A 27399-nucleotide genomic window follows, 5' to 3' on the forward strand; every position below is an offset into this window, starting at 1 on the left:
GCAGACTCTACTCTTAAAGTCACAACTCCTGGTAATTATAAAGGTAGAATGTATACACAATGTATGCACATTTTGTCCATATTGTAATTTTTATTCAATTATGTAATTCTGCTCGCTTGTTCAATAATAAAAATATTCCTTTAAATGTACTACTCTGTGAACTAATATAATAATATTATACTTCTATTCACATTACATCATAATGAAGTATATGACAGACCAAAAATTGTTGTCCACTTCCCAAAAAGTACATTTTTTTCTATGAACTGCAGGCCTCATTTCATCATATTTTCAAAGGAAAAGATTCTTGTTCAGTATTTAATATGAAGAAAATGACTGCAGTTATAAAAAAGATTACATAAAACACCAAATTATGAGCAAAAAATATATAAGCTTAACACATTTAGACAGATTTTTTTAAAAAAAACAACCAAATAAGAGTCTTTGCTCATGAGAGTTCTAGCGATCAATATCTTGCAGAATAGCTGTGATTTATCTAGCGATGCTCAGTCAATATCTTATTAAGTTGAATCAGCTTGTTTGAGGGTGAATTTAACAAACACACTCTAGTCTGAGCACCTTCCACACCCATTATGAACACATACAATTCCTATATATATATATATATGTGTGTGTGTGTGTATATATATATATATATATATATATATATATATATATATATATATATATATATATGTGTGTGTATATAGGAATCTGTAATTTTTTTCACCTATGTATATCGTGATGTCTTCTAAATTTGATCCCCCCTTCCTTTGAAATTGTCCTCTTCTTTTTTCTCCTTATAAACTTCCCTAATTTCTGTCTTCCCTCACTCATTATCCACTTTATCTTTTTATTACACCTCCCTCCTCTTCCCTCAAAGCTTTCTCTTTTGCAGCATACATGCGGATGTTGACAGAGGCCCTGATAAAGTAGCCTAATGTTTCCTCTCTGCTAATAACTGGGCTGCTGCTGTTTACATGTGTGCGCACATGTGTGTATGTGTGCCTGTGCATGTGTGTGTGTAGGTGTTGAGTAAATAGCAAATAGATGTGATTAGCAGCTAACAGCAATAACGACTCTGCTCGAAATTCCCATTACCATAAAAGCAACACATGCACACACAAACACACACAAAAGACAGAGAAATCACATTTACCATTCACTGTTTGATCGATGCAATGATCGCCACGTTGCTCAATATCCGACACTTCATTAGTGTGTCAGCTGCAGCAGTTTCATTGTAGGATTGTGTAAATATGTGTTTATCTCAGTGTGACTTTGGTTTAAACACTCCTTAAGAATACTATTATTTTACATCATAAAATTGCAAAGATTTCAGTGCATCTACGGGAGTTGAGAACAACCGGCCTTGCTTCTCATTAAAACACCAAACTGGGGTTTAGTCTCTCATCCTAAACACTGATCATCTAGAAGTCCAGACATGGCACATTATCATTGTCATGAGGAGGTACTTTATTTATCCAGTCCATATTTCAGTTATGCCATGTCAAATTAGCTGTTGAGCAAAAAGAAATGAAGAAATGAATCCAAATAGTCAATTTCTGTTTATACCCTTAATTCAGTCTTACTCTGGTGCAAGGAATGGACTTTTTTTAATCAGTTAGTGCTAGAGAAGTTAGTTGAGGACAATAGACATTCATAACACCATTAGGTAGCTTGGGAAAACAAAGAAAAAGCAGATACTTTACAAACATACATAAGTTTGATTTTTGTTTTTGGATGAACAAGTTATTATTTGAATCAATTCAACAACAGACTACAGGGCAGACAGGAAACTACTGAGGGTTTGTTGAAAAAAAGAAAAGCTCAAATAGCAAAATTTGTTTCAAAACAAGCTGACTACATTTCGCAATTTGCCCTTTCTGTCATTGCCCACGTATCGCCTATACAAATCACTCGAGTGATGACAGGGAATTTATAGAGACACTCAGCATTGCATTTACTCTATTTCTGTGTGAAAGTATGTATATTACCTTGAAAAGCGACCGGCAGACGTACTCATACACCATATTCTTCAAATTGGCCTCCAAAGCAGCAATCCTGGCTTCAGTGTTTACTTCTTCCTAAAAAAAAAAGCACACACAAACACACATTTAGTGAGTTGATAGGGCATGAGCCATTAAACTGGATGAGATGATGTTGGACAGGAATACCCTGCCGCTAAAAAGATTCAAAAGGTGTCTTTAATATGAGAGTGCATGTGTCTGTGTGCAACATCTTTTACTTTAGCTAAATTTGTGTTAGATATATAAACAGCAATGGAATAAAAATTAACAGTGACATTATCATTCAAATGTGTCCTTTCTTTGTCGTACATTAAGGTAAGCCGATTCTCTCGAGGTTGTTGAAGAGCCACAAAGACATACAGTAACTTTGTATCTATTTTTTGCTGTTGTTGTCATGCACTTTTATTCATTGTTATCCCTGGTGCATATATAACCACAGAAAGAGCAGATGAAATGGACTTGGAAAGTCATAAAGCAGTATGGAAAACTGACACAGTGATGAGAGTACCAATTGTTGAACAGGTTATTTGGAGCATGAAAATCAGACACACAAAGAACATACTTGAGAAAGTGAGAGGAATTTTAAGAAACGGAGAAATTCAAGATGAATCCTTTCTGTCTATTCTTTATTTCCATTTCATCCTATCTGGTTGCTTCTCCTACCTGAATTCATACTGTTTTCAAGCTTTGCTGAAGGTAATTGGGACTTCTGAACACGTCCTCAATGTCTTTCAGTAATGCATGCAGTTCCGTACATGTGTATATTTGAGGTGTGTGAGGTTTTCTGCAAATATGTATTTCATGTAAATACCCATGATTTGAGAGTACAAGTTCACGCTTTATAAGTTTACAAGAACATACTGTACACTGTGTGTGCTTGCTAACGTGTGTGTGTGTGAGGTGGTGTTGATCTGTGTATGTAGACAAATAAAAAGTGTGTGATGTCAGCCATGAGAGGGTGAAAAACTCTCTTCCAGATCTCAGGAACCATCTGCAGCTCATGGCAAATTAAACTTGCTGATTCAATATAACAAAAAAAAAAAAAATGCCAAGTGAGAGAGTCCATGAATCAGTGCAGTATTCGGACCACACTCGTTGCCCACCAACACACACGCGCACACGCAGACACACACGCGCAAAACGTATAACAGTGGTGACCAGCTGCTGCCTGGTGACATTCTTGGATGACAGCACTGGCTCTAACAACCCACACAGGATTTGGGGAATTAGTGCTCCATCTCTAAACCCAATGCCTGCGTGCCTGTGTGTGTGTGTGTGTTTGTGTGTGTGTGTGTGTGTGGTTATCAGACAGTGTTTAGGGCTCAGATGGAGAACAGCAGTGTGATAGACAGCCCATGATGCTCACCAGCTGTACAATTCAGACTGTGATAAACTCGCAGAAGAAAAAATAAAAAAAATAAGTGGAAAAAAATCAAGCCTGACCTGAACTTAATTCAAATCCTTGAAAAGAATTAAATGAAGTAAATGGAATTAAGCTTAGTTTGTCAAAAAAACTGAACCTCACAAAATACCATGTATTTCTGTTGCAATATGCCAACACAATGGTATATTGATCTGTGTTCAAGTCTGTATAATTCTGATAACTGCAATAAACAATAATCAGTAGTACAAAAACATTTAAGTAGCTAACACAAACAATATTCTAAACTGAAACTATATTCTTTTATGATTATACTTTGAGTCATGTAAAAAAAGCAAAACTAAATTAATAACTTCACTTAAAATGAACAAGCAAAGAAAAGCTTTATATAGATAATCCACGTAAGCATGCAAACATGAATACTACAAGCTACACAAAAAAGACTATTTCATTTGTTCTGTCATTTTAACACAATGGTGTTGCACTTTCATGCTTCATTGTGATGGATGATACAGCAGACAACAACATAAGGATTCTGCTTTTTATTTGTATTTTCCAAGGTAACCTCACCACCATGTATAGATTTTCTTTTTTACCCAGCTAACCCTAGAAAGAGAGTTGCTATAGTTGGCTTTTTCTTCAAATTACAAGCGATCCATGACCATGTGCCAACCCAAAACACACAGCTTCTAAAAGCAATAGTTTGACATTTTGAGAAATACACTGAGCGTATATATGCTGGACTATTTATTGCTTCTGAGCAGTTGCCAGCAACAAGTAAGAGCCTCTACAAGCTAGAAAGATGTAACATGTGAATCAGCAAACTTTAATGGTTCTATTTTTTTTAGGCGGAACAATGACAATCATTTCCCCCAGTTTCCAGTCTTTATGTGAAGCTAAGGTCACCATTTGCTGGCTGTAGTTTTCAGATTATTATTATTATTATTCAGAGATTGTTATCACATTTTTACCAAACAGTGAATAAATGCATTTCCCAAAATGTCAAATTATTCAGAGAAGCTTATTTTCTGCCTTTTTATTCGTATAAATACCATGGCACAATACCAGATTTAACTACTTGAGGATTATTAACTGGTATCTCATTCAAACAACGTTTGACTATGCATTAGTGTTAGTGTATTTGATAAAATACAAAGCAAATAAATACACAAACACAAGTAGCACTTGAAATGGATTTTAGGAAAAGAGCATTGCTACTTTAAACAATTTACTTTAAAATACAAAGGAAAATGATTGGCTTTTACAGTGAACACAACCAAAGAGGATCTTGTCCTGTTACAGAACAAGGTAAGATACAGCGTTGTTGTACTCTATGTAGGCATGTTAAGTCCAGCTGTGTGTTCTCTTTTATACTAAGACTGCTATGCCTGGAAAGTAAAATTAAATTTGAGTATGAGTGTTAGTATGGTTGTTTATCCAATAACTGATAGAATGATTTGTGTAGTTGCATTAATGCATTCACTCGATGTTGGTTTCAGCTGAAGGGCAAATTAAAGCAGAATCATTTCTTGAGATACTTTTGCGAGAGAAATGTGGTAAAACATTGCAGTGCCGAGTGAAAATGGAAGGGTTGTAAGAGCTGTGTGACATCCAGTTACCTTCTTGGCCTGAAGAGCCCTTTGGAAGAGGCGCAGGAAAGAAGCAAGGCTGAAGCGGTACATGTTGTTGATCTTTGACAGGTCTGTGATGACAAAATACATCTTGCTGGCACTCTCTGCAAGAGGCAGGTAGGCATCCCGCTCCTAAAAAAAAAAAAAAACAAAAAACAATGGGAAAGAGATATAAAAAAGACAAAAGGGGAAAGAAAGAGACCAAGAAACAGCAGAAAAAGAACCACATATGTTTCAGAGAATTACATAAAATACAACAGATGGATGGTTGAAATCACAAAGGGATTGATATGGGGATGGATATGCAGAAAAGCAGAGGGGAAAATGTTTATTTCAATCAACATGGAAGGAGAAAGAAAGAAAAATGAGGACAGACATCAAGAGGTTTGATGAGGCAGGTAATATGAGAAAAGACAGGACTTGCATGTGAGAGTGACAGAAAGAGGAAAAAAATAAATAGAAACAACTGAGAAGAAAGTACAAAATCAGTTCTGGTATAACACTGCACCCTAGAGGATGATTATGCATCGCTTCTGCATGCGTGAAATCCAGGGTGCATTCAGATACCCATACTAGCACATTCTGTAGTGCCATATAAAAAAAGACATAGAATGTTAAATACAGCATGTGGAAAAATACCAGGACATGGTTGCATTTTGCAGTATGCAAGTCACCATGTTTTTTTGGCCATTCTGGCCCTCTGTGTAGCGGAAGATACGTCAAACATGTCACAGGATCTCACACAAGTATAAACAAGCTTGAGCCACTGAGAGCAGACAAACTGCATGTCCTGTTTGTATCATACTGCATGCAACTTTAAGTACTTTGTAAGGGCAGCTGCAGGATGTACTGAAAATAAGAAAAAAAAGTGTTTGATTTGGAATACGGGTTGATGTTTACCACAGTATATGCAGTGAATTTTTGTATATCTGTAAATTACTTAGATATCCGTGCCCAAATTACAGAAAAAATGCATAATTGTGGGTAGCAGTTAAACTTTCAGATTTCAATAAAAGTTGTTTTAAAATTATATGGAAGAGGAGTAATCTTATATTCATAGATTGGGTACAAGTGTCATTATGTGTTGTCATGTGCTTCTCTGTTGTTACGTTTACTATATATTATTCAAATAGTCTGGTTCAATGCGTGATTAGATTTATATGTGTAATTGTTGTTTTTTTACTTATTAACTTGATTAATTTTAGGAAAGTTGACAAAGATGTGCAGCAAAAAGCACAGTGTATTTAGCAGGAAAAAAAATTTGTTTGCAACACAAACAACAAGGCAAGTCATCCATGGAGCTGATCATCCTAACCCATACTGCGGTAACTGGCAACGCAATTTTAACAATGTTAACTTCTAAAACCGACATGAATTTTGACACAGCAAACTAAAACTAACTCGCTTAGAACTTTTACAGTGAGGATGGTAATCAGAAATTCCATGGAATTTTGTCAAGTTTAGTGTGTATGTGTGTTTACATGAGCTCCTGATGTCCATTACCTGGTCCAAGGATGCCTGTAGCTTGTGCGATTCCAGTAGTGACTCTTGGATCAAGGCACTGCTTGCCTTGGTTTGGTTCAGACTCTCGATCAGCTCCCTGTTCTCCAGAATATTACCCTGAGCTGTAGCCAATGTCTGACATGGACAAAAGACAGACGGATGGACAGGTTGTAAGAGATGTGTGAGAAAAAAAGGACAACATACAGCTCAGGAATTCACATTATGTAAGAGCAAGTATATTCATCTATCAATTGGTTGAAGTATTTAATCTGATAAAAGTTGTAAGAGAAAGAGACATTTCCAACAGCCTCACGTGGGGCTTTTTTTTTTTTTTTTTTAACTTAAGCATTCATTGAGTGTCATGACTCTCCAACTCCATCCAGTGGAATCTATTCCCTGAAACGAAGTGATAAAATGTATTCAAATAAATTCAAGTAAAATAGATGAGAAAGCAGTGGAGCATGGAAATGTCAAGTCGAATATGCTCCTACAATTCAAGAATAATTACATGTCTAGTACCATTGAAGCAATGACATCCTGCTCTAGGCATTATCTGTGTGTGTGTGTCCGAACTTCCTTTAGACTGTGTTCACAAAAATTATCATCGGGGTGAATATCTGTGTATTACAATGGCCATCAACTATGTGGGCACGAGTGTTTGATTGTCATTGCAGATATGCATTAAGCTCTTGTCAACTGTGTTTTGGCTGGAAGTACAAGCAGGCCTATTAAGCATTTGGGCACTAACAATCTGTTGTTTGATGTGTTTTTTGGCTCCATTTGCTCATTACCATGGGTTTAAATTGACATAACTACAAACTACTAACAAGTTGTTAATTTGAAGGCTGAGTGCACAAATAAAGTTTGAAAAAAGTTTGTGAATTTACTCCCTACTTGCTATGCATTTGCCATCTGTTTTGCAGACACAAAAGAGACCTACTTCTCAAACTTGTAACTTCATTTGTAGAAACAAAACTTAAAATACAGTATTCTTACAATCATGTAAATGTGCCATTACAGACACAAAATTGTCTCGGTTCCATAAGTTTTTGGTTCACCACAACAAAAAAAACAAAATACTTGCTAAATGGTTAAAGGTACGAATTTCCACAAAGCCACTGAACTAGACTGAACTGAACTAAAAGTACAGGTATTAAAGGTAGTGCTTTAGGTGGCTGGGTACTGCAGTGGAAAAAGCATTCCTGCAGCACTACAGAGGCATGTGTTCAATACCCAGCAGTGGTGCTACTGGCTTTGGCGGAGGGCTCCAAGAGACACATTTGGCAGTGTTCACAGGAGGGAAACTGATCGTGGCACCACAACTCCCCCTGCTCATTCTGTACACACTGTTTCATTCTGCCCACTACACACTTCTCTGACTGACAGTGGAAGCAAGCAACAACAAGGTCTGCAATGCAGGAGCAGTTGAGCATTCCAAACTGTGGAAAGCTACACAATGATTTTGTCAACGTTATTTAATGAGAAAACACTATAATCTTCCTATATGATACTGCTCTAGTTTGTAAACAAAAAACTGTAGAATTCTCCTCTTCTTTGCACTTGCAGTGTATACTGTATGTCAGTGTGTGTACCTCTAACAATGATTCTTCCAACTGAGCCAGCTGTATCTTCTTGTCTTCTTCTTGCTGTAGTAGTCGTGTTTTCTCAGTCTCCAGTTCTGCCTTTTCCTGCTGGATGGTCAAGGCTAGCAGCTAACACACAGACACAAAAAACAGGCAAGGGGAGATACAGTATAACTACGGAAACACAAATTGTATGACTCAAACATATACTGTATAATCCATATGAGCACTGTGTTACTTCAGTAGAGAAGCATGTCTTTCACATGCATTTTTTTCTTATTGAGCACTAAGCAATAAATTGAAACAAACTGCCAGCTGTAAAAGAAGAAAATCTGTAGCACACTTGAAACCAAGGTCACAACAGGAGAGACTAAATCTTTCCAGTGTCTTTTTTTGAATTTACAAAGATATACCATGAGCTGAGCTGCTGGAACAGAATGCGTATTTGGGTTTTAGTGTGTGTTAAGTGGGTTACCTGTCCTCGCAAGCCCGCCCTGGTGGTAGTGAAATTGACCTCTGTAACCACGGAAACGGCATCAGGAGGGATGAAGGGACTTGGATTGCGCGTTGCGAGGAAGAGACGAAAGTCCTCGTTGTAATCAATAACCTTGTCTCCAATCTGAACCACGTATCTAGGACCTGCATGTGTGTACAGACATACTTGTAAATGTGGACATAAAGAAAGAGACTTGAAACTTTGTCTTTAGCAGCCACTTTAAATCCTGTCTTCTCTCCTTTACATTCTCCTCAAATTTCTGTCTTTGAGATGTCTGCATTGCAGTACTGCCATGCCTTTGTCTTGTCTCTTTTTTCATCTTGTTCAACACCACTTTTAAGTGGATAACTTGCCCTTTCGCATACCTCCTCTGCCCCCACTCTTTCCAATTCAGCTTCAAATAGACAACAGCCTCTCCCTGGATGATTCAGAGCCTTATGAATCACACTCATTTTCGCAGGTATGTCGCCAACCTGTGTACATCTACATGATTGGTATGCAATTATTGAAACCAAGAAACACTGGTTATATCAGAAGCTTCAAAAAGAGTTATGCTTGAATATTAGATGCATTTTCGTACGTGTCTTTTTATTTATCATATAAGTTCAAAGAGTGTTCATCCATAAAATAAGAATAAACAAAGCACAATGCAACACTGCATGACTGATTTTATATAATAAATATTATTTTCAAATAATTGCAAAGTATTTGAGCTGTCTGAATCTTCCATGATAAAAAAATACTTTTTTATGAGGACTCAAGATTAGCGTGTTTATGATAATTCAACTGTCATCATTTTTTAAAAAGCCCCTGAAAAAAATGTTTGTTTTTACAAATGTAACTGTCTTCCACCTTTGTTAAGCACTTTGATAGCATATAACCTACAAGTATAAACAATACACATATAAAGAGCAACATTTTTACAGTTAAGGGAATAAGTTATCCCCATTTTGAATAAGAATTATGTTATGTCACCAAAGAAATGTTTGGTGGATGTATGTACTGTATGAGTCATCAGCATGAACTGAATATGACAGCAGTAGGATGTAAAATATTGGATTTCCATACATACATATGAACTCAAGTCATATTTGCTCCGTTTCTCACCAAGCTCTTTTTTTCTAAAACGAAAGGAACAAAGACTGAGTAATTCAGGCAAACTCAATAAATGAGCTTCCCCTGAAAAACTACCACCCTTTCTCTGAAGGTTCTTTTTCTGTCCTTGTACAAAATGGAAACTGACACACCGAAAGCAATTACTTTTTATGTACAAAAGACTGATATTAAATGGCAGGACTGACAATGTGACAGACCTGATTTTTTTCTTTAAATATTGTTATTCATCCACCCTCTTCTTTGTTCATACTTCTCTTTGCTGAGTCATTTGAAATGCTTTTCAACAGGATGCTCATAAGCTGTTTTAAAATCCTCCTGACTACTTGACTGATACACCTGATACAGTTGACACTGCAGAAAGGCTTCACTTTTGGGGTCATGGCCATTCATTTTTTTCCCCTAATTACTGCAGCCTTAGACCTCTTATTTTATTAAAGTTATTAAAAACTTACTCAGTAAGGTTCAAGTAATTAACTTAAAACTGACAAGCTATTGACAAAATTATTTTACAATGAGGAAAGTGTTGAGACACTGTGCATTTAGAATCTATTACCTTTCACTCAGTAAGTACATGGCTGCCATGGACATGTCTGAATATAAAATGACAGCAACATAGTCAATGAATAATCATTTGCTTACCTTCATATCTAATATGATATGAGCAGAAATAAAGTATGACTATAGCCTGAATATTGTTCATGGTGCACAGACTGAGCACTTCATCAACAGAGAGAACATCTGTGTTTAGCACCATGCACTAGTCAGGATTGGTTAATTAAATGTTCAAGCAATTTCCTTCAAAATGAGAATTCACTACAATGTAGAAAAACATCCACATAGAGGCAAGTAATCAGCAACCTGTGGTTGAATGAAAGTGGCGTTTGCGCTTGTAAGTGTGTGTGTGAGTACCCTGCGCTATGAGGTCCCTCCTCAGCAGTGGATAGAGCGCAGGTTCAACGCCATCCATCTCTTGGATGATAAGGGTTTTTCCAAATCTGACTGCCAGCTCCAGGGATGTCATGAAGTTACTGTCCTGAAGAGAGAAGGCCCACCAACACCAAGTTGTAAAAAAAATACCCTAAATTGTCTGTGTCTGGTGGACAGAGCAATGACTATATAGTAACATGATTACTATTCATAACAATTAGCAATCATTAATAAGTTAAAGATTATACACAGTTTATGGATTCCATTTCCCAAGAGTACTTATTAGACCACTAGGAAAAATATTTAAGTTTGTTACAAAAGGCAAACTAACAGTATAGATATGCAAGACCTTTAACAGTGCATGTGTATGGCTATGAGTTAACTATAAATAGATTCACATACTGCACATGTCAAATCCCTGTATTAAAACAAAGTAGTTGAAAATGCTGCAGAGCTCATGTAGAGCTCAAACACTTCTCCTGCACCTGTGCAGAGCAGTGACTACAGTGGCTTAATGTGCCAAAAACTAAATTACCACTTTATGGACATGACAATTAACTCTTATTCTGTAATTACTAACTATTGCATAGTAAGTCATGAGTAATACTGCACAATACTGATCAATGTTATGGAGGACAAAAGTAAAAGTAGCTTAATCATATGGTCTGCTAACAACTAAATGATAAGGGTACACTAGCAGACTAAATAGACCTGCATGTATCAAACACACGGAATGAGATCAATCAAGGATATCTCCAGAAACGCTTCAAAGACACTTTCCACAGGATCTGCTTTTATAGGCTTCCGCAGACATAAAAGTTACCTCACTGATAGGTTAGGTTTAGGATTGATTGATTTGAACAAAGCATATTATCGGTGTGCTGGTGGTGAAACTGAGTGTGACAGAATAACTAATGACCTCTATTGTGTGTTCTTTAAGGTATGTGTGTACATGTATATGAAATGTGTGATACGATGGTGTGTTCACCTGTTGATTGATGACCTCTAGCCTGTGCTGCTTGAGATGTGTGCATAGCCACTCTGTAGCTCGGGATGATGGGTCAATCAGGAATGGACAAGCAACACTCTGAGTAGAAAACAAAATCAAAAGTACAGAATTTCAGGTAAAGTTTTTTGGGATGATTTTACTTAGAAAGCAGCTCACTTAGATAGGAAAACGAGGAGTGTGTGTGTGTGTGTGTGTGTAGTTCAGTCCTGTCACAGTGCTGTCATGCTTATCGACCACCATCACTCCTTTGCCAGACAAAGGAATGAAGTCCACCACCCTGCTTTCATTATGTACTCTTCTATTTCATGGTCTCTTGCTCACGGATTCTCCGTCTCATACTGTCCCCTGAGGCTTTTCTTACTCTGCAACAAGCCAACATCTGATCCTCTTCAAAACTGTGCAGATTAATATTGGCCATATACTTAAACAAATAAATCTTAAATGTTTCTGCATTTTCATAATGTAAATAAATAGAAAAACAGATCAGTAATATTGAACAAGCAAGTACACCCCTTTGTCACACCTTCATATCCATAAAATCGGGGGCTCTAGACTACTTGGCAATGATTAGAACCTTCACAGGCAGTGACAGGTGCAACCCGTCATATTTAAACCTCTGATTGTTACCTCAATTATTTTTGAATAAATCTTTTTACTGTAAGAATAATTATTTACAAGATGTGTGGATTTCAACTGACTGCCAATTTGTCCAGGACTGGCTGCTTCAGCAAATTCAGCCCAAGAACAGACAGTGTAGAAATCTCCAAGAAGACAAAACTTTCACCACAGGATCTGCAGACAGCTCTTGCAACTGTTGGTGTCAAAGTGCATGGATCTTTGGAGATATTGTGCACTGGACAGATAAACCAAAGACAGAGTTGTTTGGCCACAGTAGAAGTAGGCACTTTTGATATTTACTTTTTCCAAAGAACAATTTCGTTGAATCGATAAATATAAAGGCACTATCTCACTTGAAAGTGTATATATGTCAGAGTTTATGACAATAAATACATACCTTATTTATTTTATACATAAATAAAAACTTGTACATTAGACACATAAATATAGACAGTGTAAGAACCACAAACACACAGCTATAATAAACAAGGTGTGAGCTATGACGATGAACAATGTCTTACCTGTAACTTCAGGGCATTGATCTGAAGGCAGCAATGGAAAAACAACAGAAAAACAATACATGCAAATGGTGGACAGATGAATGGCAACAAGGGAAAAATTCATGCTTCAGCTAACGATTGGGAGACTGGATGTTACACGCAAATATGGTAATTATATTTTCCTTTGATGTCTTTTTAAATAATGCATGAAATGCACAAAACAAAGATATAACATGCATATTGTAAGCTAATATAAAAGCAGAATGTAATTACTTCAGTGATGCAAAAAGTTCAAGAGTTGGGAAGAAGAGATGCACATTGATGATTAAATGTATTTCTTAAAATGAATCGTTCTGTCATATCAAAAATGCAGATTTAAAATCTTTGTCTAACCTGCAGTATGACCAGTGCATTCTCCATGGAGAGGTCATCCGATGGCAGCCCTTGACTCTTCCAGATCAGCTGTTCACTCTCCGAGCATAGGAATGACCGCAGGTCAAATTCTTAAACAAACACACCACACAAAGCCACACGATTAACTGAAAGGAGTGTAATTTTAGTGAAACCTCAGATAATGAAGTTATTGGACACTTCAGCAGCCACTTGACAACATTTCCCAATGCAACTTTAGTGCCTGAACACATTTCATTACACAAACAGTAGTCACTAAGTAATCTTGATAACCAACTTGCTGGGCTTGTGGACAGTTTGGCATTAACCTGCACATCTGAGACCGTCTGGGAAAGATGTGTCAAGAAGAATTATACAGTTATATCTCTATGAGATAACAAGTAGTGCTGTTAGAGCATACATTTTACAGGTTCACTTGTGTAGATGAAATATTACCATATGGACAGAAATAAATAAATAATCAAGATTTTGATGCTTGGTATGTCCATAAATCCATAAAGTGTCAAAAACTGTGATATACTGTTATGGTTATTAAGTGAGTATGAGGTGTTTTTTTTATGTGAACACAGGTTTGATTACTCATATAATTTAAAATAATGGCCCTTTTATGATTGACAGATTAAAGAAAAAAAGCATCAACATGGTTGCAGCTACCATTTAATGATTAAATGGTAAATAAGCCATTTGAACCATCCATATTTAGATTTATTTTAATCAGTACACACAATTAAGACAGAGTTAGCAAGTTCAAATGTGCCATATGTAACACAGTGCTGTCTGTGGGTAGCAGTCTTTGTGTAGGCTGTTCAATACAGGAGTTCATCTGTGCTGATATTAGCACGCTAAAAGTAGTAATATATTTACTCTGTAGTCCTGATTGAGCCATCCATGTCTCCAGACAGTTTCTTCTACGGTCTTCAGAAGCTGCAGACAGATAGGTGATGAAGGCTGCAGCAAGCAGGGCCCTAATAGGGAGCGTATCCAACTCATCCTTTATCTCAGACATCTGATTGAAAGATAGGGGAAAAAAAACACAGAAAAGGAACGGTCAAGACAGAGGAGAGTGAAGGGTAGACAGACAGGTAGGTGAAAAAAGTATGAAACAATAATGACAAGAGAAGGAAGGGGCACAGTGAGGTTTGGGAGCAATCAGAGGTAAGAATGTAAAGAAAGTCAAGGATGAAAGGAGAAAAGGTGGGGAAAGTAAGGTAAGTGATACAAGCCTCTGCTAACATACTAATGTTGGAATAGCAAGTGACTCACCTTTATTTATATACTTGGGTCTCAATACAAAATAATTTTTAAAATGAAAAGAAATAACAGGGAGCTTCTGGTATCCTGCAATACGAAGGTGCTCATGGGAAACGGCAATAGTAATAGTCCACAAAAGAGAAGGTCCAGGCACTCATCGTTTGCAAATATGAGGATTTTTAATGGAGGGCCAGGAACATTAAAAAGCACACCAACGCGTGTCGGCTTACGCCTTCATCAGGATGTGAACATCCTGATGAAGGCGTAAGCCGACACGCGTTGGTGTGCTTTTTAATGTTCCTGGCCCTCCATTAAAAATCCTCATATTTGCAAACGATGAGTGCCTGGACCTTCTCTTTTGTGGACTATAATTTTTAAAATGTCTATACTAGGCAAAAAGGGCTAACCTACAAACACAGGGACAGATTTGGACACTATGGTACTGTAATCACTGCAGTGACTAGGTTAATCAGGGTTGGTTCCAGGTACTTTAAGAGCATTTGGTGAATGCAGCAGGCGTAATTATGACCCCTGAATGTCCACATCTGAAGCTGCACATTTTCCGAACTTTGTAGTTTCTGGTCTACTATATTAATAATGTCAAACATCATGCAACCTTCTACAGTTCAACTCAAAACTTCAACTATTTCTGCACCACTTGCTGTGTAGTTGTGTACACCTATGTTGCTATATGGCTCTCCCTTCCCTTGAAACACTTAAACAGCTTAGAGGCATTAACATAGAGCAATCCACAGCTACCGTATAGTGTGAAAAGAGTTAGGGATGACGTGTGTAAGTGCATGCCCATGTGTGTATGCGAGAGTATATGGAAATACGTGAGTAGAGAGAAAACTGGCTCTCTGGTGCAAGCCTTGAGGGAGGCAGTGAGAGTGAGGGTGTGTGTGCAAGTGAGTGTGTCAGGAAGAGATTGAGTGTTTTAATTAAGGTGCAGACAGATGCTGTGGAGAGGAGTAAAAACAGCCAGAAGGGACCCAAGACAGCGGGATCCATCCCCCTGTCACCAGCCCACACACACACATGTAACCACACTCGCAGACACTCACATCTCCTGTTGCTCTTACATGGTAAATGAGCCCCTTTTGAGTAAATGTGTATAACCTCCCACACCAATACACATATCAACACAGCCATACATCAAACTACCTGTGCATTCCACCGTGTGTGTTCTCCATCTAGTTGCGATATGAGCTGCTGTGCGGCAGTGATCGTCTCCTGAGCTTTTGTCACTTCAGTCTCCAACTTAGCTGCCTCTGCAGTATGACACTGAAACCTGAGGAGAGGGTAAGAAGAAGGAAGAAGTTATCAGTAAGTAGATAAATGTGTCTGATATGGGATCACTGGAAATTTCTAAGACTGACATTCTGATATTTCTTTGTTTACCAGATACTTACCAGATAGGTCAAATAGCTTGTAAATATAACGTGTAGCTCCCTATGTGTTGTTGAAAGTAGAATACAAAGCTATACATACAGTATGTCAGACATGGCGACAAAGTGAAAGTGCAACGCGAGGCGGGGAGGAGAGGAGCTGAGAAGGGCAGAGAGAAGCCACTGCAGATTAGACTGCAGATATGACTGCATGGACATGGATGGATAGGAAGACAAATGGCAAAGGTTGACCATGGTGGAAGAAACAGCAGCACAAAGAGAATGGGGGCTCAGTCACCTTTACAATGTGGAGTCTTGTTGAACTTTACTGTATAAATAGTGAGACTACCCAATGTCTAATGATTTTTTCTTCATTTTTTAAAAAATGACTTTACTATGGTAGGTCTAACTACATCATCACATGTAACAAAATCAATTTAGATGACAGCATCTACACTCCTAATTCCAGCCAGTACAGCTAATTTAAAGAGGGTGAGAGTCAAATATCCTTCAGGCTGTATTGATTGTTAAATCAGCTACCATATACCTGCATGGTGAAAGAATACATGCAGCAGAGAAGGGGGTACGCTGCATGCCTGTCAGGGAATAAATGGGTAGGAACAGAGAGCAACAAAGTGTTTGAAGAAGCTGCATGATTTTCTACCTGTGGAACACTATTGTTAAGGTGCAGTTCTACTACATTACATTCGTCACTAACTGCATCTATGTATTTTTTTCTGTTGGTCAACTTAAATTAAAACTGGTCACAAGGGATTGATGATCACCATGAAAGTGTGGAATTGGAAATATGGGTAACTACACTTCAGATGTTTATGAGAACTTAACAACAACAAGAATGTTTTCACAGGCAAAAGACAGAACAAATTAAAGGCGATCAGAATGGACAGAAAGATGAGAGGAGGCATACTTCTCTTTCAACTCGTTTACTTTGGCACCAACAGTGTTGAGTTGGTCCTCTAGTTTATTCTTCCTACTCTCTGTTTTCCGAAGGTTTCTGGACACACACAGAAGAAACATAGAAAGGTATTACATGGATGTCATGATAACCATGTGTATTTTTAAGTGTATGCATACGTATGTGAGTAAGAAAGTCCAAGATCATAAGCTCACTTAGAAATATTTAACATTGTTAGTTTTTAAAAAATCTAAATTCATGGATGTGTTTTCTGGAGCAGTGTTTGTGTTTTCTTACTCCAGCAGTCCAGCCTGCTCTCTTTCCAGTGGCTCTATCCGTTCTAGGACGAGGGAGTACTGGACATTGGCTTTGACCCAGGCAGCCAGAGGTGCAGCTGCTGCACTTGCACGCTTTGCATTCTGACCATAACAACAACACCATATTTAGACACCAACAAACAACATCGTCAAGAGGTGAATAACATCCACCAACAATACATGTAATTCTCACTGTGACCATGGCTAGCTGACCTTGGGGTCGAAGGAGGCTTTGTTCCTGTTGAGCAGCTCTTCGACACTCTGGCGAATCTCAGGGGTGATGTTCCTGGCTTCAAATGTAACTATGTCCTCCCTCACACCACGCTTAGCCAGAAAGCTACAGAGGAGGACAGCGGAGAAAAAAAAAATGAGTGAGAGAGAACACTGGCCATGATAAGGTGACAGTAAAAAGAGCTACACAGGAACAATGCTGTGTGCGCAAGTATAACAGTACATGGCATGGAAGAGCAAATTAAAGAAGTGATCATCAGAGTGAAGGATAAAATAAACTAACTTTTAATGCACAAGGTGGGAAATTTAAAGTTTATCCAAGCCTAACATTGTAAGACTTTCTTTCCATCCTGAATTAAACATAAACGGTCTGTCATCTTTACTACTCAAACCCCTCCCACACAAACCACATTGATTTACTCATTAGTACTGCGAAAAAATTTTGTCTGCCTGATCCCTTCAAATGGGGCCAATGTAAAAGTACTTGAGATGCCCACACAGAGTGGTGGAAAAAAGTTTTTGTACACCCCATGCATTTGTGAAATATTGCGTTAACAATCACTCTTAGGTCGTCAAGTACAATTTCTTTTAGTACAGTTACAGCCAAAATACTAAACAAATCCTAAAAAAAGTCATTACAAACTTAAAATTGAAAAAAATATATAATACATGTACAAAATATTAAAATACATAAGAAATTTTTAGTATTGGCTCATTTTGGTAACGGTGATCCACTAGTGAAGATTGTGCTTTTTACAGAAGACACAAGTGGCTAATACAAGGAACCTAATTCAGGAAACACGCATGAAGATACTGATTCTCAGCCAGGAAGGGTACAGCAGCCTCAAGATAGCCAGAAAGTGCAGATGCAGTCCTTCAGCAGTTGGATACACTCTACAGAAACAGAGACGAACCAACATCTGGAAGACAAACCAAGATCTGGGCGTCCAAGGATTTCTTCAGTAAGAAATGATCGCATCCTGATCCGCATGTGTAGGGAAAACCGCCAAATGACATCACAGGAGCTTCAGCAGCAGTGGCCAAAACAAACTGGTATCCAGTGTTCCATCTGCACTGTATGTGGCCGACTTTTAGGCCATGGATTAAGGTCCTGCAAGGCTGTCAAGAAACCCCTGATCAATGAGAGACAGAGGTTAGGCCGGCGTCATTGAGCCCAAGCACTCAAGAACTGCACAGCCAGGGACTGGAAGAAGATTCTGAGGTCAGATGAGTCCAGTTTCCAGCTTTATCTTTCTCCTGCTACTGTGAGGGTACACAGAAGGCCAGGCGAAGCTTTATATATTAGTGTTACATGATACTAATATTATATATTAGTATTAGCATTTTTTTGCTCAGTTTTGAACCTACATTCTGTTATTTGTTGACTTTAATACTGACAATGTTGAGAACTGACATATTGAAACTGTCAAGAATTTAGCTTGTTAGTTTTTCTTAAAAACAATAAACAAAAGCCCACCTTCTGAAACACAAAAAAGATTTTTCCACAAATATTTCATGATTTCAATTATTTTCTCATATCCTTTTCTCATTTTCAGCCATTCCATCGTCTTCCTCTGTTGCAACCTATCTATCATCACCCCAACACATCCTCACACCTCTTTCAGTTAGCCCAGTAGGTGTTGAAGATCCGTGTAAAGTTAATTACTCTCATCCTTATTTTTTACCCTTTTTCTTGTTATTCTTTTAAACTTTTGTCCCATCCCTTTCACTCTCACCTCTTCATGCTGACCCAGGAAGTGTCAAAGATGCCCATCAGTCTCAATACCCCCTCTAGGATGTCTCTGATGACATCAGGGGGCATTCTGAGGGAGCGGATCTCAGACAGAGCTTCAGGCTTGATGTTTCCAACTGCATGCTTTGCTTCATTTACCAAAGGCTAGAGGACAGCAAGGGTAAGGGGAGAGAGGGAAATGAAGATAAGTATAGCTCAGAAACTGTCATACTGATACTAAGAGTCAGTCAAACAACCTACCTGTACTTCCTTCAGCTCATCATCTATTTTGGATTTTCTCTCTTCAATCTTGGACACTTCATGAGCCATTTTCCCTTTTATTTTTTCCATCTCTGTCTTCTGGTCACTGGCATTCTGGATAACAAAAAACATAAATATGCTCTATAATTAAAAGCGCTTTTTGCCCCCCCAAAAAATGGACCCCATCCTGGAGGTACAAGCTGTGAAAAATGTAAATAAGTCTTCAATTCTCAGATAGCTCGGGTATACATCTGTAGTCCTCCTCTGTGCAGGGATCAAAGATTCGATTTAGGAAGAGTCAGAATGAGACGCCACTATTGAGGTAGGTGAATGTTTTGGCAACATCGCTTTCCCACACTTCCTCTATCTGACATCTCTATCATCACATCCTCATCCAAAGCTAATCTTATCATTGAGTTTGCTGCCATCCTTCCAATTTTCCCACGGTCATGGCTTGACCCCCTGCTATATACTGTATATGTTCTATATTTAACTCTCCAAACCTCATTTTCCTTTCTTCTCCACTGCTCACTGCTCTGAATGCTTCCATCATCAGCTTCAATCACTCTTTTACTTAGTTTGCCTCCACCCTTCATCTCATTGTCCCAGTCTTTCTCATTTTTTTCTTCATCCCCATAGGCGACATTGCTGCTACAGACCAAAAGGATCAAGTCTAGTTGTTAATTATCACTCTGCAAACTGACTCCACTGATAGTTTTTCCTTTTCTTGTTTCTCTTATTTTCTCTCCATCAAACTCAGAAAAGCACATTCCCTACAGAGTGAAAGACAGAGGAATATCATAACTAATGAACAGTGTTCAGGTTCCTTTTTTCCCCTCAATACATCTATCCATTCTCTAGACAGAGTCAGCGGGAGGAAATGGAAACATAGGTATCAGGAGATAGACAATACTGAGTGAAAAGTTACACAAAAACAAATACACACACTAAACAAATAGTGTTTTCGCAGCAGGGAGGACACAGCCATTGGAAATTCAGAAAAAAAGTTTCTTTATATTGCAATGCAGATGAGGAGTTGAGAGACATGCAGAGCAGAAAAGATAAGAAACTGGCAGAGGAGAGGAGAGGAGAGAAGAGGAGGTTGAGCGGGGGATAGATCTAAGTTGGAGGAGACATGAAACCCTGCAGGACTACTGTCCTGCCTGCCACTGAGTGTCAAAGTTACACACGGTGAAACAGGCAGGCACAAACAAACATACACACAAACAACACAGACATACACACCTGCATGGAGGCTGTGATTTCCTGCAGGGCAGAATCTGCCTCCTGTTGTTTCGTCTTCAGCAGCGCACTCTGTTCAGCAGCCCGCCTCTTCAACTCATCAACCAATGCTTTAGCTTCGTTCAGTTTAGACACACCTGCCTGCAGACACCAGTCAATCATAATATGAAACAGATGAAATGTGACTGATATATGAGCAGTAAGAAGAAATGTAACATTTGAGAAGTTCAACTGTGTTTTTCACCTGCGTTGTGGGCAGGTGCTCACTTACAGGCAACATTTATAAGTGAATAAAACAAGAAAGACTGACATGTATGGAAATCACAGTTTATCACTGCCAAATATCCTACAACACTCGCAGAATACACAGTGCATATGTTTTTATTGGCTAATAAATGGGATTTTGTTCATGTGCTACAGACTACTAAGATTGGGCAGCTGTGGCTCAGGTGGTAGAGCGGGTCGTCCAATGATTGAAGGGTCGGCGGTTCGATTCCCGCTGTGTCCTGGTCATGTGCTTTGTGTGTCCTTGGGCAAGACACGTTTACCCACCTTGCCTCCAGTGCAGCTACTCACACTGGTGTATGAATGTGTATGAATGTTGGTGGTGGTCGGAGGGGCTGTAGGCGTGGACTGGCAGCCACGCTTCCGTCAGTCTGCCCCAGGGCAGCTGTGGCTACAAATGTAGTTTACCACCATTACAGTGAGAATGTGTGAGTGAATGAATAATGGATTCATTGTAAAGCGCTTTGAGTGCCTTGAAAAGCGCTATATATAAATCTAATCCATTATTATTAACATGTCTTTTAGTTTACAGTACTTTGTTATTAATGTATATGAACGCACATTTAATTCTACTCATCTCATTCATATCTTGTGTAACACCACAAGTTACAACATGCTCTTACTTTATATTCTGAAATACAAAAAAACACAGTCTCATATTTAAAAAATGTGCTCACTTGTTACCTTTGACTGGCGAACCATTGAACAAGAGAAATATTAGCAGTAATACTTCTTCATGAATATGCACCATGAAATACCGATGACATTTTACCTGTAGATGCTGCTGTCTTGTTGTAAGCTGGTTTTGCTTCCGACTGTATATTGCCGTGTGAACATGCAGAAAGGCCATGTACTGGCTTGGTGTTGCACCATGTTCTCTACATGACTCATGGACCATCAGGAACAAACGGCACAGGTCTTCCTGTCCTAACCCTGATGGGAATCAAAGATGGAAACAAACACAAACTGGATTGAGGATATGAAGTCATTCTCATCAGATGAAACACAGATTATCTAAAAATATCAAGCCAGTAATATGGTTGATAAACTTCTGAATTATCTCATAGTAATTCACATAAACATACCTTCCATCTTCTTGATGTTACTCATATTGTAAAGGTGGGAGCTTCTCAAGTAAACAAATCTATATCTGAACATTGATTTTTTTTCTGAATAATTTCTTAATACGGAATACCATTGTCTTAACTGGAAGCGTAAAGTACTAAAGGTTAAGTACTAAAATGTACTACATCCACTAAGGGTAATGACAGGGTTGAACCAAATAAAAAAGGACAATAATATAGTAGTTGTATAAACATAGATTACATGTGAATCTTACAATATCCCCAAGTCATAATGGAGTTTTACCAGAGCTTTTCCTCTTCGTGCCCTTTTCTCTTTCATTCTCCTCCCCTCCTTGTTCTGTTTTTGCCAACAGCAGCTCAGGAATCTGACAAAGTACACGGACAGGTTTACACACATCAGACGTGATATTTAGATAGAAGGCACTGATGCGTGCATTACAAAACTTTACTTTCATCTGCTTCTTTAAAATAATGTGTCAAGTCTTCAATTTTCGGATTTTAGCTATGACAGATACGCAATTTACTTTTAAGGCTTGCTGTCATAGGGTCAATGTTTGAAATACAGTCACTCGAAACTGGTAAAGCATGCGAGTAAGTTTGGGTCTACAGCAGAGCAACTGAAAGCGAGAAATCTTATCAAAATCTGGGCTACACAAGTCTGTTTTTTCAGATATATGCACTGCAAACCTTCATGCTCAGTACCTGGTGTGAAACATATCAATAACTGAGGACTAAATATCCATTTTTTTTTTTTAAAACTTGGTTTGATTTTCTATTTATTGATCTTAATTAACCTTCTTCATGCTGCTTTCAGACCATCCCTCCATCCACTGGACAGAACACTTGCGGTAAAAGGCTGGGTTGCTTTCACAGTTGATGGTGAAGTTAGAGTTGGAGCAGTCCATGATCAGAACAATGTGGAGGTTCTGTTGGATTCCTAAGAGAACATGAAAAGCAAAGGGTTTGGAAACTAAGAGGGATAGAATTAGTCATAAAATGCTGAAGAACCCAGACACAGTGTGGCACAACACAATGACAGGCACTAGTATTTGTGATGGTTTCCTTTTTAGGTTGAACCTCCTAGCAGAGTTGGACACTGGAGGTGAACAAGCAGCTCTTTAGTCAAAGTAGTCTGACAATAATAGAGTTATTGATTTAATTCTCGAGCAGCAAGCCACGCTTCAGTGACACTGCACCATTGCTACAGTATACACACCAGCGTACAGCTGGGAGGCAGAAGAATAGCGTCAGATACAATCAAAGTACAGAGCAGATGGAACAATCTGTAAAAAGAAATGACAAATGCAGTAGAGCTTTACGGTGAGAAGAGGTTCAATGTACCACACATACCTCATAGATAGGAACAGACCAAAATAGTTATGAACACACTAACAGAGGGACTATGCTGTCAGTAAACATACAATACTTACTGTGTGAAAAGTAGTTGTAGAGGGGTCCAGTGAATCCATCCTGGGAGGCAGCATCTTTAAGGGGGGAGAGTAGAGGCTCCAATTCCTCTGGTGTATACAGACCTGGAACTTCACCTGAAACGTAACACACAATAACATCTGTACAATCCTACAATTCTACAATTTCATTTAGCAGACATTTTTATCCAAAGCGATGTACATCTGAGAGTAGATACATCTATATCTGTCACAAGGAACTAAATGTTGAAAATAATGGGGCCAGAACACAATAAAATAGTAACATACGACTGCTGTATAGCTTTGTTTTTGTTAAAATCATTGCAGCCATGGAAGTGTATGGTCCATATCCACACACAGATAGTTTGGACTCTTTGTACTTACAAGAACTTCAGTTGACGATACTATTATTTATTTTGCTTTAATTTGACAATCAGCTTGACATGTCAGGAAATGGCTTGACATCGAGTTAAATGAAAAGATCCACACCACTCATATCTGACTGTTCAGAAAAAAACCAGAGGAGCCAGTCAGCTTAGCTTAGCATATAGACTGGAAACAGGTATAATCAGCTGGCTAGTCTCAGTCTGACAGTAACAAAAAAAAAATTTAACTAGAAAAGCACTCAAAGAGCTCAGTACTCCACCAAAGCTGCTCATTCCTTGTATCATTTCCGAGGGATAAGTCCCGACAAGACTGCAGCGGTCGATTTGTAGTAGGATTGCAATCATGCGATCGTCAGCAGGCAGCTCATGTAGTGTTCATTTGCTGTCATGGTTTTAGTCATAGAGAGTCTGTGCCATTATCAATGATACAGAAATCGTGGATCCAGACTATAAACCGCATCACTGCCAAAATCTAATCAATTGGTCCTTTTGTCATTTCTGACCTTCCCTGAAAATCTCATGTAAATCTGTTATTCCATTTTCAAGTAATGTTGCCAACAGACAGACCAAACACCAATATCACCTAACTCCTTTAACCAGCACCTATAAAGCTTGCTGGAGTCTTGACTCCACAGCATCAGTGTGCTCAGCCAAGAAATACTGCAGCGCATAACCTCAAGTAACACCACAACTTGTCATTTTTATATTTCAGTTGATGCTGCTGTAAAAAAAATACTGCTTTTATTAACGTGATATAACCTTTTCAACCTTAACTCTAAAAACTAATTGTAAAACCTTGAGGTCCACAAAGTCAAATGTGTTCTCATCAAAATGTTAATAAGGGAAAACACATGTACACAATACATACCTGATGACAAGAGGCTGTTCACCATCTCTAAGAAAGCCGGATGGACAAACTGATAGTCCTCTAACAGCAGAACCACCTGCTGGCCCTCCAGACCTGCCAGCTGCATCACCTAAGCATACGATACGTACACACATAAGCATTAATTACATATCTGAACACACCACAGGTACACTGACAGCAAATTTCCTATAGCATTCATCATTCTGTTTAATCAATTTCAATGTGAAAAATACACTATAAGCTCCATAAGATTGTTAATAGGGAACAAGTTAAACTGATAAAATCTTACCGTCTTTAGATCATTGCTGAAATGCTTAAGCGTATAACCACGAGAGATTTTAGGAGTGAACAATGTAAATCCATGCATGTGTGACACCAGGCATGTGGCTGTGTGACGACCCACTCCACTTCGCCCCGCCAGGAGCAGAGAACCACCAGGTCGGCTCAGGACCCGATCCACCCGGGATACAAAGTCACAAACTTCCCAGAACAGGAGAAGATCCAGCTCTCTGTTATCACGACTGTACAGCACTACTCCCTAGAGGAAGAAAAGGGTTGAACACACAGGTGAGGAGGTAAACAGTAGACACTCCAATAAACAGAATGAAATGAATGTAGAAAGGAAAGGCAAAGAAACACAAGAATGGGACACAAAGAATAAGTAGCAGCAGATGGAAGAAGTCTTTAAATTATTGTGGCAAAGATGCAAAACCACAACCTTTACAATCCACAACACATCATCATTACAAACAAATATCACATATTCTGATTTTTTCTTTTATGTTACTTAAGTAAAAACTTGAGCAAAACATTAAACGCAATAGTTCTCATTATGTAAATTAGTCTGTTTCAGAATGTTATTATATGAAAAATGCATCATATTAATGATTTATTAATTTAAAAGCAGCATTTCAGTATTGTAGTTAAGCAGAACAAAGGGAAATAAACTTAGTTACTCTTCTATTGTATGCAAACACATATGTGTACAATTAATCCAACAAGCCTGAAAACACCAAGCAGCAGTTCCTCACTGCATACCTTATGTATAACCTGTTTTAGGTCAGCAGAATCCAGACGTCCCAGTTGTTTACCATGAGGAGGAAGAGACAGCCCTGGAGCCATTACTGCACCTTCAGAGGCTCCCCATGTCACATAGAAACCGTCTACGGACGGGAAAATTTACAGACTATTAGTAACATACCCAAATGCATTTATATCAAATTATGAAGGCTGTCTACAAAAGTATGACAAACTACGCAAAAATATGAGCATTGCAAAGTGCAATCACTTGTATATGTAAATGACAAAAAGGTGTGTGTGCAATATTATTAATATTCCCAGACTGTGTTTGCTGACTGCTTACAGATGTCATTGTATTCATTCAGCAGACAGGACTCGCTTTTGATCATTCTACCTCTCGTTGGCTCAGCCAGACATCTTTGCATGTTTTTATTCTAGTCTCCAGTATCATTTTGCATTAACAATACTGGCTATGGTTCACCATTTGCCAGTCATTCCTGGTGCTGTTGTGAAAACCATTACCAAACATAGCACATATTAGTAGTACTACAACAGTGTGCATATTTACTGTATATGCAAGAGCAGAATCTGTATTTACCTTTTACTCTCCTTGCTCTTATGATCTAAATGGGGCCTCCTACATAGCGTAGACAGCGCTATATATCATTCTACTATGAGCCTCTATTCTTGACTCTTATGTATCTCACACTAGGAATTACAGGGTAAGTGCAGCATTGGATTCTTGCCTGCTGTGCCCAGTTATACATTCTATCAGCAGTAGCCAACTTCTCACACCTACTATAACTGGCAAAGAATCCAAATGTCATGCCCTGTGGGTGATATTAGTCTTGATCAGAGGATGGCAAACATTATTAAGCACAGTTTGTTTACAATATAAGTGATTTACAGCAGTCAAACCAACCGGAAAAAAGAAACAATTTTCAACGTGATGTTGGTTTAGACTACAGCCAGTTTAGACTAAAGCCAACGTTTAGCAGAAAAAAAAATGATACACATAATGCCATATGCAGAGTTGTCAAAGAAGGTCTAAAAATAATCAAATACTTCCTTCGTTCAGGCATGAGTGCAAGTCTGTAAATGCTGACATGGGCTGCTTCATCTATAGTGAAATCATTTCTTTACTTTGCCCTAATGTTGGGCTCATGCATTAGCAGCAAGATTGGAGCTATCTCATACCAGTCATGTTATCCAGAGCGTCAGAGCCCCAGTCCCCTCGTATGATGGAGGAGAGGATGTTATCAAAGGTGTGAAGGTCTTTTGAGGACACTAGCCGGTCTCTGAATAGCCTCCTGGCCTCATATGCTACCACCTCCAACACGCTGTCTGTCACATTAGATTGAGCTAAATGGGAAAAATTTAAACAGACACATATTTAGATAAATACCCAACAAAATGTGAGAAGGTCTGCACACATTCATACACACAATAAGATTTGGTGGTTTTTTAGATTTTTGCCTGATCAAAACCATTACGTAACATTTAGCACGGCCAATTTAAAATATCCTTGATACCAAATTTCACTAAATCTGAATCTTATAATACTGCACATACAATGAGCATCTTCCAGTCTGTTCAGACCTGTCATAGTTGTTTAAGCTTCATAAAGGAGAGACACAAGCAACACATTTACACAATGACTCAGGACTGAACAAGAGTCCAAAGGCTGTTTTTCATCAGGATTAGGCATAATAAAAGCCCCTTGCAGGGTCAGGCTAAATGTACTAAATTCCCCCAAGAAACAGCAGAGTGCTGCTCACTAAAAAG

At 38.4% G+C, this 27399-nt stretch overlaps 1 protein-coding gene across 5 annotated transcripts in view; it reads right to left on the reverse strand.

Moving 5' to 3' along the window:
* Positions 1–27399, reverse strand: part of LOC111572654 (cytoplasmic dynein 2 heavy chain 1) — a 146128-nt gene that overhangs the window by 79466 nt on the left and 39263 nt on the right. For 3 of the 5 annotated variants that reach the window (XR_008602311.1, XM_055012354.1, XM_055012352.1), the window contains exons 52-76: positions 26812–26976; positions 25633–25757; positions 24884–25132; positions 24595–24703; positions 23344–23457; positions 22708–22850; positions 22197–22278; positions 21601–21761; positions 20547–20684; positions 19302–19415; positions 19045–19205; positions 17291–17414; positions 17058–17179; positions 16773–16859; positions 15621–15747; positions 14070–14211; positions 13188–13297; positions 12816–12836; positions 11656–11754; positions 10650–10773; positions 8604–8767; positions 8138–8257; positions 6546–6680; positions 5031–5174; positions 1998–2087 (exon numbers count right to left, since the gene is read on the reverse strand). Coding sequence is in view for 4 of the 5 variants with exons in the window: in XM_055012354.1 (XP_054868329.1) it covers positions 1998–2087; positions 5031–5174; positions 6546–6680; positions 8138–8257; positions 8604–8767; positions 10650–10773; positions 11656–11754; positions 12816–12836; positions 13188–13297; positions 14070–14211; positions 15621–15747; positions 16773–16859; positions 17058–17179; positions 17291–17414; positions 19045–19205; positions 19302–19415; positions 20547–20684; positions 21601–21761; positions 22197–22278; positions 22708–22850; positions 23344–23457; positions 24595–24703; positions 24884–25132; positions 25633–25757; positions 26812–26976 (3170 nt within the window). In the remaining variant the exon portion in view is untranslated. The remainder of the gene's footprint in view (positions 1–1997; positions 2088–5030; positions 5175–6545; positions 6681–8137; positions 8258–8603; positions 8768–10649; positions 10774–11655; positions 11755–12815; positions 12837–13187; positions 13298–14069; positions 14212–15620; positions 15748–16772; positions 16860–17057; positions 17180–17290; positions 17415–19044; positions 19206–19301; positions 19416–20546; positions 20685–21600; positions 21762–22196; positions 22279–22707; positions 22851–23343; positions 23458–24594; positions 24704–24883; positions 25133–25632; positions 25758–26811; positions 26977–27399) is intronic. The other 2 variants (XM_055012355.1, XM_055012356.1) reach the window with 2 other exon arrangements.

This window comes from Amphiprion ocellaris, chromosome 7 (assembly GCF_022539595.1).
Source record: "Amphiprion ocellaris isolate individual 3 ecotype Okinawa chromosome 7, ASM2253959v1, whole genome shotgun sequence".
In the NCBI taxonomy this organism is placed as follows: domain Eukaryota; kingdom Metazoa; phylum Chordata; class Actinopteri; family Pomacentridae; genus Amphiprion; species Amphiprion ocellaris.